Source organism: Lycorma delicatula, chromosome 11, assembly GCF_047948215.1.
Source record: "Lycorma delicatula isolate Av1 chromosome 11, ASM4794821v1, whole genome shotgun sequence".
Classification (NCBI taxonomy): domain Eukaryota; kingdom Metazoa; phylum Arthropoda; class Insecta; order Hemiptera; family Fulgoridae; genus Lycorma; species Lycorma delicatula.
In genome coordinates, this window is record NC_134465.1 from 48,244,854 (window position 1) to 48,263,819 (window position 18,966).

The 18,966-nt window shown below is 30.4% G+C and overlaps 1 protein-coding gene across 4 annotated transcripts in view; it reads left to right on the plus strand.

The window, feature by feature from the left end:
- Positions 1 to 18,966, plus strand: part of Btk (tyrosine-protein kinase Btk29A) — a 135,944-nt gene that overhangs the window by 6,125 nt on the left and 110,853 nt on the right. For all 4 annotated transcript variants that reach the window (XM_075378334.1, XM_075378330.1, XM_075378332.1 and 1 more), the window contains one exon: positions 1,041 to 1,208. In XM_075378334.1, coding sequence (XP_075234449.1) covers positions 1,056 to 1,208 — 153 coding nt within the window. In that variant the 5' untranslated portion in view covers positions 1,041 to 1,055. The remainder of the gene's footprint in view (positions 1 to 1,040; positions 1,209 to 18,966) is intronic.

Sequence of the window (18,966 nt, forward strand, 5' to 3'; positions counted from 1 at the left end):
AGTTTTCAAATGCTGATAAGGTCAGATTTTGCATACCAAGGCTCAATCACGTCTTGTCACTTCATGATCACTTTTAACAAAAAAAACAAATTTGTCATTAACAAATTTTGGAAGGATGTATGTAAACTGTATAAACTAAAAGACCAATTTAGTTGAAATTTGGTTCGATTATTTCTGTGTAAGCACCGTTGACATTATTTTCACCATAGTTTTTTCACCATTGATCAAGGGAGCAGGAAGATGCCTCATCAGTTTTGTATCTAAAAATTTTCACATAATTTAATGCCCTTTAAGTAGCTAAGATATTTTCCGATGATGTTTGGGCTCATTCAAATCCCCTATTAAAATCCCTCAAATGGTTGGGAAAAAAAATCATTTCTTTTCTATCGTTTCTGGATTCTAAAGTCATAATGTTGTACTAATTAGATGATATCGGTATGTATTGTTGGTGGATAAGCTAATTTCTTTCATCGGTTATTGCTTTGGTTGATTTCAGAATAAGTTAACTGATTTTCATGAAATTTTGTGCTACAGATTCTAATATGGGTCACTGATGTCATTTAATTTTTGGTCATTCTTAAAATTGTAGGTCATCTTCTTAAAAATCTAGATATTCCAGAGGGTTGAAATTAAATTTCATACAATTATCTTATCGCTCTTAATTTTATTTTCAGTGTTCCATCATCTCTTTTATAACGTGGTTTTCATAATGCTTAATAGTCCCTCCATAAACGTTTACAAATTTCTTTAATTTCCTATGATGATTTCCAATAATTGTTCCTTGTAGTTCACAACTGAACCATCTGTCATACAAAATATAATCTTTGTTCTCTGCCACCATAAACTGATTACATTCATATAACAAATGCAATAAATTTGTCTTCTATTAAAATTTTACATTTAACTACATGTCTGGTTCATGAAAACCTTCTGCAAATAAATTTTATATATAATGCTGGGGATCCAGTGTCCCTTAAAAAAAAAAATGCTTGTTTATTTTTAAGTGTTATACCTATTTTATTTTATATTTTTGATTTCAGGAATATGATTGTGTGATGGCTGGCAAAGATGGGGGAGAAGAAGTTGTTAAGCAGGGGTTTATGGTAAAACGATCGCAAAATAAAAAACGGTTTACACCGATAAATTACAAACAGCGTTGGTTTGTTTTAACCAAACGCCACCTAATCTATTATGATTCCGATGGAGAGGTATGTTGTTGTTTTTTATAATTTTTGTTTTGTTTTTTCTGGTTACTAATGGAGCTATTATGAAAATATATAAGTTTTTGTTTAATAAAGAAAACTGAGGATTTTTTTATAAAACATTGCGTATGTCATTAGATAAAACTGTCAACAATAATAAGGTTTTCCAGCAAAATGGAGTTTACTTTGGTGTAAAAAGTAATTTCAATCAATCAAATTTATTCTTATATCGTATTCTTTTTTCTGATTAATTATTCCTCAAGATTTTACAGTTCTAGTGATGTATTCTGTTTGTTGAGAGATGCAGTTGCAGTTTGTTTGAGAGAGATGTAGTCTTGCTCAGAACCCATGAAGAGCATAGGTATTAAGAGTGTTACTGTACATATCGGCTTCATTGTTCAGTTTTATTTTTTATATTTGAATATTGGCTTAATGTATTTTTATTTTAATAATTGCTGCTTTGATTAACTTATTTAACTTCTTATCACAAATATATTAATACTGAAGAGTATTGATCGGTTTGGGCTTTGTGAAAATTTTTGTTTGATATTTTTTCATTTATTATATCTGTTACTTAAGCTCTGGGTTGATGAACTGCTTGAATCTTTCTTTATTTCTTTATCAACACATTTAAATCTCAACATCAAGTTGGACTTTTTCTTACAGTTGTTAAATTGGAATTTTAGTCTGAATTGATCAGTAGGAAGCTGCATGTATCAAACTTCAAATAACACTGGACACCAAAATTTTGTTTTTGTTTGTTATATGAATGTTAATAGCTGAATAATACAGGATTTTTGACATAGATTTCGAGTGTGTTAAGAAGTTTCTTTGTATCAGGCGTAGTTTTTTGTAATTACCAATATGGAGTGTCAGTTTTGATAGTGCAGCAGTAGTCAGAACCATTCTTTGTTTTCATTTTTCTTGTTAGTGTGTCTCCATGGTGGATATTTCCTTGTGAAAGCACTGTTCATGATCATCACTCACAGGTCCGAGATTGGAAGGGGAAAATCCAGATGTAAATCTAAGAAGTGGATCTTTAGTGACATATGACATCCAAGTGCTTTTTAGTTTTTATGAAGCTCGGTTTTTAGTTCTTTGTTCTTATCTGCCTTATGATTTCCATCTTCAAATTCAATATCATTCGTTAGTTTTCATATTTGTACTCTTAACAAATATTACCTTCTTTTATCTTAGCTTCATTTATACAAGTGTATTAGGGAACTTATTCTTAGAAAGTGAAATACATTCCTGTCTTGATCCGTTCCTTAACATAATTTTTCATTAAACCTGGCTTAATGAGTAGTGGTAGGAGATAAACTTTTTCAGGCTTTATTAATGCTGGACTCACAACCTTCTTTTCTCCTACAGTTAATGTTTCTATTTTTGGCCATTTTCTTTTAATATAATGATTTTCCTATCTCCATTGTCCTACTTACACAAGAAGCAACAAAATTTAATGTACCAAAGTTGTAAACCAAATAACGCTGCTAACACTTTCAGGTCTCTACAAATGTTTCTCATACTGATTCTTTTCCAACTCGAGTATCATATTTTCATATGATGCCTTAATGTGAGCTGCATAAGCTAAAGGGAATGATGGGGGTATGAGGACTGTTTTTTTTCAACCTTCTATCATGCATCTAAGTAAACAAGAGATAGGCAGGAGCCAGGTCTGCATGTTGTGCAATTGTGCCCCTCCCCACTTCAACCTCTGTCATTGCTGGCTCCATTGCATCAGTCTGAGCCAAGTTATGTACAATTGAACATGGCCGATACGATTGATGCTCCTGCCAAGTGTGGACACATTTTCTGCAAGCAGAAGGATGTAGCACTGCTGAAATCCATCGCAGAATGATTTTAGTGTATGGTGAAAATTTTTTGGGTGATGGCAGTGTTTGGAGATGGTGTAGGAAATTTAAAGAAACGTGAATGGATGTGCATGACAAAGGTGGGGAAGGACGCAGCAAGTCTGTTGTTACTCTAAGCCAGGTTGAGGATGTTGATGAATTTGTCCGCGACAAACAGAGTTTTACGATAAGTGAACTTTCTGCAGAAATTTCAAGGTCTTCTCTGTACACAATTCTGACTGAAGACCTAGGATACTGGAAACTGTGTGCACGTTGGGTCCCAAAAATGTTGAGTAACGATCACAAAATACAGTGAATGACGTCAGCTTTAGTGTTTATCTCGCATTGCGATAATAAGCAGAAGAGTTTTTAAAGTCTATCGTTACTGATGATTAGATTTGGATCCAGTATGATAATCCAGAAACCAAAGAACAGTCTAAGCAGTGGATGCACACTTCTCCAAACAAGCCGAAAAAGTTCAAACAGACACTGAGTAACAGGAAAAGAATGGCTACAGTTTTTTGGGACCATAAAGGTGTCTTGTTGGTGGACTTTATGGAGCAGAGGATAACAATAATAAAGGAAATTTATTGTGAATCTTTACATTGCCCCTGCAAAGAAGTCCAGAACAAACAAAGAGGCATGCTCTTGTCTGGCATGGTTTTGATCCATGACAATGCACAACTGCACTGTGCCAACATGATGGAAGACCTTCTCAAACAATTCTAGTGGTAAATTTTCAACCTTCTACTGTATAATCCAGATCTAGCACCTAGCGATTTTCATCTCTTTCAAGAATTGAAGGCATAGTTGGGTGGATAACACTTCACCACCAATGAAGAACTTCAGAAAGCTGTCAAGACATACCTTACCTCATTAGTGGCAGACTTCTTTGAAGAGGGCATTGGAAAGAGGCATTTGTCACGATATGATAAATGTCTCAATTGTTTTGGCGATTATGTAGAAAAATAAGTTAGTTACTACTAAACTTTTATTAATAAAATCATTTTGTTATGTCAATTTGTCTTTCTTTTTTTTTGATAGCTGATTGGATGTTGAAAAAAAAAACAGCCCTCCTATTTCTAACACGAAGGAATGCTTTCAAATTATGCTTAGAGGAGTTTGTAAAAAGATAGCATTCATCAGGATGGTTCATATGTCCCAAAGCTTCTATTAAAGATTCCACATCATTACAGTAAACTAAGTTGTCATACTGGAAGAAGAAATGTTCAAATTCACACTGCCAATCACAAAAAGCATTTATTTTAATATTGTGTTGTGAAAAATTTCAACCTTTCAGTCGTGATGTGAGAATTTATGCTTGATGCTTGGAAATTTGGGTCTTGAACAAGATTATTTAATTCTTACTGATAAATTGAATTTGGTACAGTATTTACATTTTCTAAAAAGTGTGGGTCTCCTTTTTTCATACTCTGATAAGTCTGCACAACCTTCAATGTCAACAGCTTCATCTTTGTGTAATTCCCATGGTGGTGGTCCTGAAATTGGAAACTGTGGAGCGTGAGACTCTGGTCTTATAGCAAAGGGAATATCAGGCTATTTAACAGTATGTCTAGTTTTAGCTGTTACCCCTGTTATTTTCATTTTACAAAAATAGCATTCCATGAAGTGATCCTTCAGTTCTCTCCAAACCACTGGAATTGCAAATGTCACTTAACAAGATCCATTCAACCAAACTGTCATTAGCATTACACATAAATTGCAGGAGCCCAGGACCTGTCCTGATCATCTGCTTTACATCCAAAATAAAGTTCATGTAATTTTTTCATCAGTGGAGTAATATTTCTCACCCGAGACTTTAATGTTACCTTCCCACAAATGTAACAGAAACTGTCTGAATTGTTAATGCAACTGCATGAAATTTTTATTAAAAGGTTCACTGCAAACTTGGATCACAAAACTTTAAACATTTTACACATATACCATTGTAGTGATACACAATACATACATCAAATATACACTGACTTTACAGGGAAAAATAAAATCATATTCATAGGAAAAGTACCTGCATTGCCAAATGTTATACTCATGGATGACAATTAGATTTACAAAAAAATATGACATGAGTCATAAGCATATTTGTAATTGTTTTAATTTCTGGTAAATAATAATAATAATAAAACTAGTACTTACTTTTCATGGCAATTTATCAATTCAAATATATTATAGTTAATTACCAATTTAACTGCTGCAATAAATAAATAATTAATATATTGTACTTACGTTGTTGTTCATGCATATGTATTTACTGGAAAATAGGAAGGGCTGTTACAAAATGTCTGAGGCTGGTAGAGAAATTCTGGCTTCATATTCAGAATTAGTGTTTAAAAGTACATAAGATTCAGTAAATATTGACCATGTAACAAAATCATTGTTGACCAGTATAATATACTGTGTATGTACCCAGTAACTGTGTAGGTCTCTTGTCTTTAGTATGAATGCTATGGGTGTCTAGCCCTTAGGAATATCACTTTGAAGAAGGGATTACAGATAAAAAATAATCTACCCGAAGTGAGAATAAAAAACGAAGGATTAAATCAGTCCAGAATGGTACTCCAAAATCCCTGTTGTGGATTCCTGTCATGTTCATAATTTTTCAGATCTCTGTGACAGTAGTGTCTCGGTCAGTGATAATGTTTTTGTCTTTCATCTGCAGGTTCCAGGTTTGAATCCTGGTCAGGCATGGGATTTTTCTTACACTATGAAATTTTCATTCCATATTTCCACAGCACAGACTTTGAACTTGTGTGGTGAATTAATCATTAAAAAAAAACAGGATTTTTTAGACATGATGGGAACTGCATATTACTGATTAATGATCTAGCATTAGCCAGCTCAAATTTGTGTGAAAAAAAATTTATTTTTTTTCTAGTTATTAATAGCCATGTTGTAATTTGGTTAATGTTTTATTAAGGAAAACCCTTGCCTGTATACATAATTGTACGTATACATAATGCATATTAGTTTACATAATGTGTAGAAGTATGCAAAACTGAATTAAACTATTTAGTACATCCCCACTTGAGCTTTAGTAGTCAGTGTACTATAATGTCTGAAATTGTGAAATTGATTGTAGAAAGAATTGTACTGGTAAAACCAGTAAATTAATGTAAAATATTAAAATATATGAGATGAATAATTTGGTATGTTCAAAATATCAATATTTTTATGTATACAAAAATATCAGTATTTTTATATACATAAAAATATTGATATTTTTTTATTTATAAAACTGACAAAAATTAAACAACTGTACCTTAATTAAATCATAAATAATTATGTCCCTTTGACTATCATTGCCTATGATGGATAGTACAGGTTTTAAATTAAATAAAATTTACATTACATATAGATTAATTTCAACTCGTAAAAACTGTGGTTGATCAGTCTTTATAAAATTATAATTAAATTTAAAAAATGGAATGTTTTTAAAACAATAAAAAGTTCTGTAAATCTTATGATACATTTATTCCTAATTGTAATCAATTTTGAATTGAATTTGTTATCTTAGAAATGTGTTATCTATTCCAATTAATTTATGCAAATGTAATGTTTATAATCAGTTTGGTGTGGTTTATAATAGTTTGTATGGTTTATGGATTTATAAATGTAACATTTTTATAACTTTTCTAATTTTATGCTGTTATTTATTTCTTGCTTAGTTATACTGTAGTTGTTTTTTTATAAGATGCTCTGTCATGTTAGTTGTGTTAATATTTAATCCACAAAATCGCTTATTTCTGTACTTGATGAAATGTTATTAAAATTATTGAACAAGAGGTGGCTGAAATTTTTTTTGTGTGGTCTTTGCCTGGTTTTGTTCGTTAATATTGAAAGCAAAGACTGTATTTTAAATGAACTTTTAATAAGGCTGCTCAAAGTAATTATTCCATATTGTATGATTGACTGGTTATATGCAGAGTGTATTAATTTTATTTGTTTTTTTAAATGATATTAATTTAGAAAGGAAGTTAAACTTAATTAAACATTTTTTATTCAAGATATGTATTGTGTATGAGCTGTCTGATTGATTCCATTGTCCAGATACATACCAAAGTACTAATATTTATCAACTGACTCACTCAGTTACTGTATATAATTATTGCTTTTCCCTAAAAAAGTTTAACCTGACAAAGTTTTGTGAGCCTATCAAATTTTTTGGAAGATTATGTTTAATTATCCTTGGTGATTTTGAATGCTAACATAAGTTATTATTCTTATATGATGGTTGTTCAATGATTAAAGAAACAAATGACTGTAGAAAAATTACTAAATTTATTTATTCTTCGACAATAAACTAATTCTACTTTTTAACATAATTCCTGCTTATGTTTAGACATTTGTCCTATATTTCTGTGAGCGGTCTTATTCTAGTAATAAAGAATTGTTCACCTCTGTGTCTAAAGTCATTCTTGTACCACATTCTTGGTCTGCACATTGTTTGTTGCTATCCTCAGTGACACATAAAAACTCCTTGAAAGGACCAAACAAAAGAAATTTAATGGAGATCAGGACTATATGTCGCTATATCTACAACATCTGTTAATAAAGTAATGAGACTGGATCAGAAAAACTTTTTATATACAATCCAATTATAAATGGGACTTTATCACCTTCGAAATAGTTACCTTGGGAAGCCACGCAACGCTTCAAACAATTTTTCCACTTTTCATAACAATGTTGGAACTCAGAAACCCATATATCCTTCTGATGGTTGGTTACATTTTTTCAAAGTTTTCTACTGTACCAAAATGGTGTCCTTTGAGGTGTTTTTTTTAAGTCGGGAACGGAACAAAGTTGCAGGGAAAACGTCAGGTTAATAAGGTGGTTGAGGAACTACAGAAATGTTTTTGTTTGTCAAAAACTCATTAATTGTGAGTGCAGTATGACAAGGTGTATTGTCATGATGCAGCATCCAGTTATATTTGATGGCCGGTCTCACGTTGTAAACTCTTTTCCACAGCCTTTCAAGAATTTCTCAGTAAACATATTGATTTACAGTCTTGTCCTGTAGGCAAAAACTTATAGACAATGTCATTACTATCGAAGAAACAAATTAGCGTGGTTTTGATTTTTGATTTGCCCATTTTTGTTTTTTGGGATGTGGTGAGTTTGAAATGTGCTCACTCCTTGCTCTGGCATTTTGTTTCTCGGTCGTACTCAAATATCCAAGATTTATCACCAGTAATAACATTTTTTAGAAATTAAGGATGAGTTTAAATTTGCTCTAGAAGATCGCGGCACACTTCGACTCTTGTTTTCTGTTCAACAGGGGTTTTTTAGGACCAATTTTGCACAAACTTTTTTCGTGTTCAATTTGTTTGTCAAAATTTGATGGACTGTAGTATGGTTCACATTCAATTATTCTGCAATCATTTTGACAGTTAATGGCTGGTCATACCATATCAAGTCTCTGATTTGCTCAACATTGTCATCACTTTTTGACATTAACGGTCTTCCAGAGCGTGGATTGTTCACAACTGATTCCTGGCCATCTGAAAATTCATTAAACCACTAAAAAACTTGGGCTTGTAACAGAGTGCCATCTCCATATGCCCTTTTCAATTTTGAAAAAGTTTCTGTAGCATTCTCAACGAGTTTAACACAAAAGTTGATTGCACAACATTGCTCGTAATTAGTATCATTCATTTTTGTAATGCACAAGAAAAATTTGTTTATGTCTCATGTGGGAACAAGACTAATAATATTAATACCTAATATAAATCAGCTGTTCATATAACCACATGTTTACTAGTAACTTTACGGTGGTGCCGCTTTGGCTGCCAAAAAAAACTAGTCTCATTACTTTATTTACAGACCTTGTATATCTCTGTGGGACTGTATCTCTGTCACTTTATGTTGCAGAAGAATTACACATTTTTAGTGAGATATTATGGGACATTTCCACCTTTTTGCAGATTTTACTTTATTTTCTAACAAGTCACAATAGTACCATTGTTGATTGCATATAGTTTTTCAAAATAATCTCAATAAATTGGGCGTTTGTAGTCTCAATAAGGCCCCCATTTATAGGCCCCCATTGGGCCTTTATAGTCACTACCGGGTGACATGCAGATTTTCAATTTTGTCTGCTGGATGAATTCCATACTTTGATGTTTGGATTCTGGCTGAAAATGATGAATCTGAGTTTCATTGTAAGTTATTATTCAATTCAAAAACACATTACCTTCCAGAAAAATCACTTCAAAATTTAGGTATCTGAAATTTTTAGCAAATTGTCTGAGAACTCACCTTGAAAAGATTTTTTGGTAATTCAGCTTATTGTAGATAATGGAATGGACAATGCCAGTACTTGGGCTACAAATTTCAGAACTTCCCAGATTTTTATGCTTCTGTTTATTGGAATAAAATTATTAATTTGATTTTGCAAAGCGTCAATTGAAACTTGCACCAGTCTTTTGCTATAAAGAAAGCAGTGATACCTGTTCTGTTTGATTTAAACTATTCAAACCACTTATAAAAAATTGTGTGATTAATACACGTTTTACCATACTGTTTTAACTACCGTGAGTGAATTTTGGCCGGTTTTACACTTTCAGAAATAAAAGTTTTATTACAGTATACTGTTCTTACATGATAAATATTTTAAGTCGAGACTGGAAATTTCAAAATAAACACAGGAGATTATAATAATAGAAATTCTTTTTGAACAGCTGGTATTTTCTAGGTTGTAGTGTTAACTTTAATGTCAGACAGTTTTGAATTTATTCTATTAAATAGTTTTTCTGCTGTTACTATTTATCTCTTTAATTAATAAATAACCCTTGTATATCGTGTTAATGGTAAATTCTTGAATTGTTATTTAATAATATTTTTAAGTAATAGTTATTTTTATATTTTTTACATCCGTAATTGTAATATAAAATCTGTTAATTGACAAAAAATGAAAATATGCAGAAGTAGAAATTTATTTTAAGAACCAAGTTGAAGAGTTATTAAAAGGAGATCTTTATGAAGAATGTTTTATGGTCAGTTGGTCATTTAAAATTTTGGAATATTTGAGTATGTAAAAAATAAATTTTGTAGTATGAAGAAATTTTTGTGGGGGGATGTTAGTTAAACCAACACTCTTTGCACTAAAATATAAATTTTTATTTTCCATTAGGATTATTTTGTTAGCAGTGTAAGTTTTTATGGCACATTTATTGCAAACATGTAAATTCTTAATTATCTGGTAAATAGTCTGAAATGTATTCAGTTCTTTATTACTCATTGTCATTGTGATAAATGTATGAAAAAACTGAATTATTATTTTCATTGTTAACTAAATTCATATAACTTAAATATAATATCACTCTTAATGATTACCTCACACTTGAATGAAGGAAAATATGCAATTTATTAAAATAAAGGCAGAATGACAAATCCATTTATAAATTTGAGATTAGTTCTTATGATCAAGTATTGTTAAATTATTATTTTAAAAAGATCACAATCATATGCCTATATATATATATATATATATATATATATATATAAATATATATATGATTATATATGCTATGTCCAAGAAGTTCCCGTACTCCTAGGTAAATAATACTAATACATTGTGGACATAGTAACATTTAACATTTATATAAATTTGTACTTAAAAATTATTTACCCAACAGATCTGTGTTTGCACTTTTACTCTGAATACTCAGAGGTATGCATCTTCATATACTTGATATGTTGTAAATCATCTCCAGAGTTATTATTTGAAAGGCTTCCTCCACAGTCCAGTTTTAATTTGTTACATATCAAAATTGAGATACATAGGCCATGATTAATCCTTGTTAATGGGTTTCACAAAGTAGGGCTTTGTGGTGCCACTGAAGTGGGGCTGATTACGATTATAAACCGTGGCTGATTCAGCAGTCTGGAATTTGTTAATTTAGGAAAGTGTAATTGAAACCCCATCTTACTGTATCTAGACTTGTTTCATGATATCCTTCTTGAAGTTTTATTATATTAACCATTTTCTCACCATTTGTAAATAAGAATCACCATTCATGTACTATTCAAATTATGGTCGTCAAATTATCACATATTATATGTGTATCCCTTTCAGACATGCTTGAAAATGAGGATTCTCCTTAGTCCAGAAAACCACATTCATAGCTACTAAATTGCAATAAATTGTACATTCATCAGAAAACAACTGTCTTGTGTGAGAATGCATTTGAAAATCATGCCAATAAAGTGTAACAGGCTATCTATAACATGTTCCATGTCTTGTATCAAAAATTCATTTTCTGAAGTTGATTGAAATGTTTTCATATTCAAATGGAATGTGAAATCATACTGATTTAAATCATATTCAGGGTTGAACCACATTTAAGGTATGAAACCACATTCAGTGTTAAGTCATATTGTAACTGTATAATTTTAATTAAACATTTTCTGGATTTTCTTTTAATCTTAGTAATGTTTCTATATATTTTGGTTTAATATTAAACAGCGATCAACCAGTTAATAATTTAAAAAATTTTGTATGGTGTAGGACGACAGCACTTCATCCAATGTAGGCAAACATTATCATTAGAGTATAAGAAAAAATTTGATTATTGAGTATTTAAATTATAATATTACTTAGGTATATTAATAGAAGTATTATTATTATTTTTTTAACAACTTGTCTTCAAATTACATGAAATTGCTCTTTTATAAAATCTTTTTATGGCAACTGTGGGGCTCTTTTATCAGTAGAATTGCCATTAACACGGAATAGTAGCTTCGCTTAATTTATATATGTTGAAAGTGAATTATCTATTAGTATCATTTTAATTTTTAGTTGTTAATTTTCTTGACTTGTAATGTATACTAAGAATTGGTTTTATTGGTCATTACCAATTACATCACTTATTAGTTATGATTTAACACTGTGGTACCAGTCATTTAATTAAAGGACATTTCTCTGGTGTTGTATATCTAAAGTTAGTATATTTCAGAGTTTTTTTAAAAAAAAGTTAATAGTTAAGAACATGATATTTACCAAGCATTCATTTTGAAATTTCTTTTTTAAATTGATAATTAATTTGTCAGTATAGCCCTAGGTACGCAATTGTAGGTTAGAAATGAAAAATACTTTTTTAACAAGTTGACAAATAATTTGGGAAATAATTATAATAATTTAGTTTTATTTTGGAATTCTGTATTTTCTGTGTATTTTCACTATTAACTACATCAATTTCAAATTCTTCATCTTATCACCCATTTTTTATTTTATTTGTTCAAAATTGTACCATCATCATCGATATGCTTATTCAATATAACTGCCACTGTAAAATAGCTGTTGTTAGTTATTAAATCTCTTTTATTTGAGTATGTGAAGTTAATACTATCTAGTGGCATTTATAAACACTATAACTGATCATTCAGTTATAGTGTGCTTTCAGAAGAGTTATATTACGGAATTACAGACCGTAGTTTACAATAAACATAGCTATTGTATTTTATCTAGAGGTTTTTATGAAATCTTTGTCGACATAACACTATTGTTCTAGGAGCAAAGTGTTAAGGCATGATGACAGAACTGGTCATAAATTTTTACTTTCAAAATAAATCTTTTCATCATTGTCATAATCATTTGATGTTCTGTGTGGTGATATGTCCCCCACACCAATGCCGTCTCTATCTATTCCTGTTCCAAGACTTCTTCTTTATCCCAGTTTTGTTTCCCAGTATAGTTTCCAATCTGTACCAACTTCATCCTTTTTCTTCTTCACTTCCTTTCTCCTTCTACTTAAGCTTGCAGTGTAGTTGCCAAGATTCTACTTCCTCTAACCATATGTCCTAACTGGTTTCCCTTTTTTTGTGTTCTGTCTGCATAAATACTCTTTCTTTTTTAATCCTGTTCATTGCTTCCTCATTTCTTTTTATCTAACTATCTTACTTTTAACATTTTTTCCTTATATATGTCTCAAAAACCTCAATTCAGTCGCTCTCTCTCTTCCTCATCATCCATGCTTTATTTTCATACAATAAGACACTCCATATATAGGACACGGTTAACCTACTCCATAATTCTTATGTCCAGAGTTAACTATGAAGTGATATCCTCTTTTTACTAAAGGCTTCCTTTGCCATCACTATCCTTTGTGCTCTCTCAGCCCTCTGGTACATAGTTCCCAAATATCTGTAATTTTTTACTTTTTCTTTTCTTTTATGAAACTTTTATGTCAAAAAATTTGAGATATAAAGCAATGAGTACGCTTTATACCGATAATGAATAATTTATAAGTACAGTTATAACAATAATGATAATATCATTTATACAAACTTACAACACTATCTTTATTTTATTTTAATAATTATTTGCTACTCATTAGTGGTTTATTATGTTGCATTTGAATAATAAGTACGTTTTATTATTATAACATGATATAAAAAAGTGTGATAGTGTTTCATAAGTGTCCCATCATATCAAAACAGCAGGTTACATGTAGAAATTTGTTTGTTGTACATCTTACAGTTATCTACTGTATAAATTATTATGTCATTGAATCATGAGAGCTTTAAATATCTAAATGTTTTTTGTGGGTTTATATAACAGATCTGTAAATTGTGGTTCAGTGAAAATTTCTAACATGTTTCAGTTGTTTTTTTGTATAATTTTTTTATCAATTTCAAATATAACATTCATTTTTCTCTTGTAGGATTTTTCATTAACCAAGTAAAGAAAATGCAGAAAGACAAAATAATATAAGATGTATGCAGGCTTTAAAAGTATTTCCCTTCGAAAAGGATAAAAAAATTGTTTCAGTTGCAAATCATTGTTGTAATATTATAAATAACAATTTCTAACTTCTACTGCCTTTCTGCTTTCTCCTCAATGCTTCTTTTAAAGCATTGAGGAGTGTCCAGCTTTTCTCTGAATAATTTCTACAATAGTATTCAGTCATGCTTATATTTCATCTACCCCGGTATCTAAACTCCATTTACATAATGACTTGATTAAATCTTTCATCTTGATCTACATGTACACCTTCAAGATTTTTATAATCCAAATGTGAATTAAGAAAATTACTTTTTCAAGCTCATTAAAATACTAAATCTTTGAATTTTGTCAGTATGTGTTCCACTGTTCAGTTAAAGTTGGGTGTTTTAGATTTTCTAAGAAATCTTAATAATCTATTTGATAATTTTCTACGTTCTTTTTTGATTGCTTGAATTTTTTTCAAATTTTTCTTCTTTTCGTCTTTCAGAAGTTGTCAAATATTTATGTTGATGTTGATATTAAGTTTCTTTGTGACCGTCAAGGTAACTCTTTAGTTAAATGTTTAAAAACTTGCTTAAATTGTCTTTAGATGTCTTTTTATTAATTATTTCATAAACCCAAGCTTAAATTGATATGAGTAGTAGAACATACACTGTTTGTACCTTTTATGTATTTTTTACCCATGTGTAAAAAACTATATTTACTAAATGACAAGAGTAATTTAATTGATTAAGATAACTAAGTTGATTATATTTTTAATCATTTTCCACATACATGTTATGATAAATGTTCAAGATGTCCATCTTTAGCTTTAATGCGGGTAAAACCTATTTTCTTCACAGTCATTGCAATTTTCCTTGAGTTGCTGCACTGATATTAGAGATGCAGCCTTTGGTAATTTTTTTAATTTCAACCAAAATATGTGGATGTTCTTGAAAACAGTACCTTCCTCAAAAATAAAATTCTTATGGGGCCAGATGTAGGACTGTAGAGGCTGTAGTTTATGGGGAATTATATGGGATTACACAGGGAAAAAAATTTAATATCATGTGTATTTTTAATAAATAATTGAACTGATTGCATTTAATTCAATTAAGGTTTAAATAAATAATTTTGCAAGATATTCATATTTTTAATCATTTTGTTGCTCTTAAAACTGTTTTAGTAATTCTGACCTAAGAAGATAGTTTACACAATTCTCCAAAAGACAACAATGACCGTGATTTAATGTTGTTTACAGCTTCGTTCGGGTGAATCTTTTATCCTATTATTCTTAAAAATAAAAATTGAGCTATCATTCTATATTCTGTATGTACCAGGAGAGTTTGATGTCCATACAAAAGTGAAGAAGACATAATTTTTCAGAAAAAATCTGTTTTATTTGCCAGTGCAATGTACATTTAAGTATATATAGTTAGGGCAATAATGTTAAAATTTGTTGATTCCATCCTTCTAACATGTTTTACCAAAGTCTTAAAAATAAACATATGTTTTTATGATAGCTTTATAATTTTGCCTGTCTCTTTTCAGCAAGCTACATCTTCATGTTTGGAAACAAATAATAGTTCAAAGGGGCTGTCTGGCGATTAGGAGTGGGGTTGTGGAAGAATTTTACAATATAATTTAAACAAATGGAATCTTCTTTTTGGTTAAATGCTGTTGTCTTTTTCTTTATTTTCATATTTAGACATTCGGCAAAGACACAAAATATTGCCTTATTATTGTTTTACCCTTCTCCAGAAAGTTGGTGACCATGCAGAGGATGGTGTTTTTTCTTGGTGTTTTCTTTTTTTCTTTTTTTTCTTGGTGTTTTTTCTGTAATACATCCTATCTGCTTCTTGGATTAGCTGGCTCAGCATTCCATTTGTTTGTTTATCCACTTGGTTTATCCATTGTATTGGGCATCTTCCCCAAAATTTTTGTCCTTCAATTTTTCCTTACACATTGATTTTTGATAGGTCTTCCTGCTAGCATATGTGTCCAAAGAATTACAATATTTTCTGATAGCATATGGAGAATATAGCCTTTTCTGAAAATTGTTCTTTGGGAACCGACTCGTCTTTTCTCTTTTCCATCCACAGTACCCTTAGCATTCTTCTGTGTTCCCATATCTCAAACGCATCAATTCTTTTATGGTCTTTTGTTTTAATTATCCATATTTTTAATTGTTAATAGGAAATGATAGATTCCCCCCACGAATAAAAAAATTTGTGATTATAAACATTTGTTCCGAAATCATTATTTTTTTTAGGGAATGATCATATTTTAACACAAGCTTTGGTAATCACTGCTTGATGTTTCCATTAAATGGTTTGAAATTGGTTAAGAATATTTTAAGCAGCCTATTGTAAAATATTACATTTCATTTTGTTTTAATGCTTATTCAACCATCTTGCTGGTTGCTGTTGTCAGATTGTATTAGACAATATTGAATATATTTTTTTTAATTACAAAGTGAAATAAGTTTATTAAAAATTTTGTGCTGAGTTTTCTGAAATTAACCTGTAAATCTTGATTTGTAAAATCAGTTCTCAACTGTGCTTCAGAATTCTCTCTGTTTCTCTCTATGTGCGCATGTTATGTATATGTATGTGCATGCATATATAAACTAATTTTTTAAATAGTCGCAAATTTAAATTGTAGAGGGGGCATACAGTGTGTCTTAGGAAATGACAAGAATATACTAGACTGGATATTATTACTTCTAAAAAGAATTAATGTATTAATAATTTAACCTGTCAACATTTTGATACTATTTTGTTATTCATGTTTCATTTATTATCCTAATTGTTGCATTTCTTTTACTGTTTCAGCTTTATTCCTATTATTATCTTAGTTTTAACCACATTTTGCTAATATTTTAATATCCTAGAAGAGGCCTCTTGGTTATTATTTATTTTAACCAGAGTGGTGATAACATGAAGGTATTTTTAACCCCAAAAAATAAATAAATAAAAATAATAAATGTAACTCAATGAAAAAATGAAGAAAAACCTAGAGTTAATTTGTACAGTAATTAGGTTATAGAATAGTTTTCCTGATTTTTCCCTAAGTTTTGATGTTTATGTTTTTCATGATATTCTTACAAATAATGAAACATTACTTGTGGAAAATTAGGTCAGTAATTTTATACAAAATTTGATATAAAGATAACAACTAACACCTACTTAATTATTTAATTGATTTGCATAATTTTGCAACCTGCTAGGCCTGTAATTATGCAGTGAAATAAATCCTTTAGATATAGATTTGTGGTATTGGATGAAGTTTTGAACAGAAAGAAATTTGTTAACTATGATTTTTTTCTGATATCAGTGTACATATATAAACTTTACTCTTGCACATTTTGCAATTTCAAGTTTAATCTAGAATATTTTTAATAAGTGTAAATATTGTATTTTTTTATGTGCCTAAATATATATGTGAATTTCAGTGTTTGTGTTTTGCAGCTGTAAAAAATAAGCATAATAGTTCCATTACAGTACAATTCTTCATATTTTGTGATGTATTTGATATGAAATCAGTAGTAATTTTTATAATTTTTTGAAATAAGCCTCCCTTATATATATATAGACAAAAACCTTCCGATCAAAGAATTATACATTTGTCAGAGATAGGGTTAAATTCTGATATTGATTCATGTAGTTTAAGATTTTTTTGAGTAGCTGAATAGTAAAATAGTGATGAAGTGTTGGTTGTAGTTTAGTGTTGATCAAGTTTAGAGTAGTTAAAAATTTAATTGTTCATTGCTTTTTAGTAATTGGTATGTTATGTGGTTGCTGGGGCCAATTTTTATTATAATTATTCACTGTAATTATTCTGTTTGTACGTTTTTCATTAAATAAAAATCAAGAGTGATATACGTGATCATTTACAAGATGTGATACCAAAGTTTACAATTAATTCATTACCAATTTTAATTTTCATTTGTGTTACCAAATATATTATTATTTGGTAATATTATAATATGAGGGATGTTCAACAATAAACTAGACAAATTGGTGTAGTTGATGAAGAAAAAAAACAATTTATTCAATGACAATGAAACTTACACTACTTTCCAACATAGCCTCCAGCAACATTTAGACACTTAACCTGCTATTCTGTGAGCTTTCTGATTTCCACAGTGTAGAAGTTTTTACCTTGCTGTTTGAATCATTTGTATACTGCTTTTTTGACCGCTTTGTTGTTGTCAGACTTCTTGCCACATAAAAAAGTCTTTGAGTGAGCTGAACAAATGAAAATCAGATGGGGTGAGGTCTGGGCTGTAAGGAGGATGTGGCAACACCTCCTGGCCTAACTTCTCGAGTGTTTCTCTTATTCTCTGAGCGATACAAGGGTGTGTGATGTCATGCAAGAGAATCTCACCTTTTGAGAGAGCGCTGTGACATTTTCGATGATAGTATTCTGAGACTATCATCACTTTACCGGCTGACTCGTGAGTTTTGAATTTCATTTTGGTGGGCGAATCTGTATGTTTCCACTCAAGACTTTGCCGTTTTGATTTGGGCTGGAAATGGTGTATCCACGTTTTATCACAGGTTATTATATGATCTAGAAAGTCAGTACTTTAATTATATAGTTATGCTTCAAACCGTTCTTTGAGCTCAGAACAAATTTGAATCCGGGTACTTTTATGGGCTAGAGTCAACCGTCTTGGAACCCATCTCGAACACATTTTGTGATAATTCAAGATGTCATGAATGATTGAGTTGCGCAGTTGCAACACTAATATTATACAAACTAGCAATTTGGGAAATTTTTACTTGCCTATCTTTGTGAATAAGATCATTTATGCAATTTTGCAGCGCAGTTGTTAAAACCATTCTTCTAGTGCGATGTAGATCAGTCACACTTGTTCTGCCTGAATAAAAACGGTTCTACCCACTATACACGTTACTGTGGTTTAAACACTTTTCACTGTACTGTTTCAACATTCTTGAGTAAATTTCCATCAGTGTCACACCTTCTGATAGCAAAACTCTTATCACTGAACATTGCTCTTCCGGTATACACATTTCAAGTAGAGTTGACATTGTGAAATCAACAAAAGAGGTTATCTTTAGATTATGATTGAACAGCTGATTAAATGTGTTCCCAAGCTTGCCAACTTGACCCTCAGAAAGTTTCATTTTCATTGAATGAACTGTTTTTTCTCTGCATCAATTTGTCT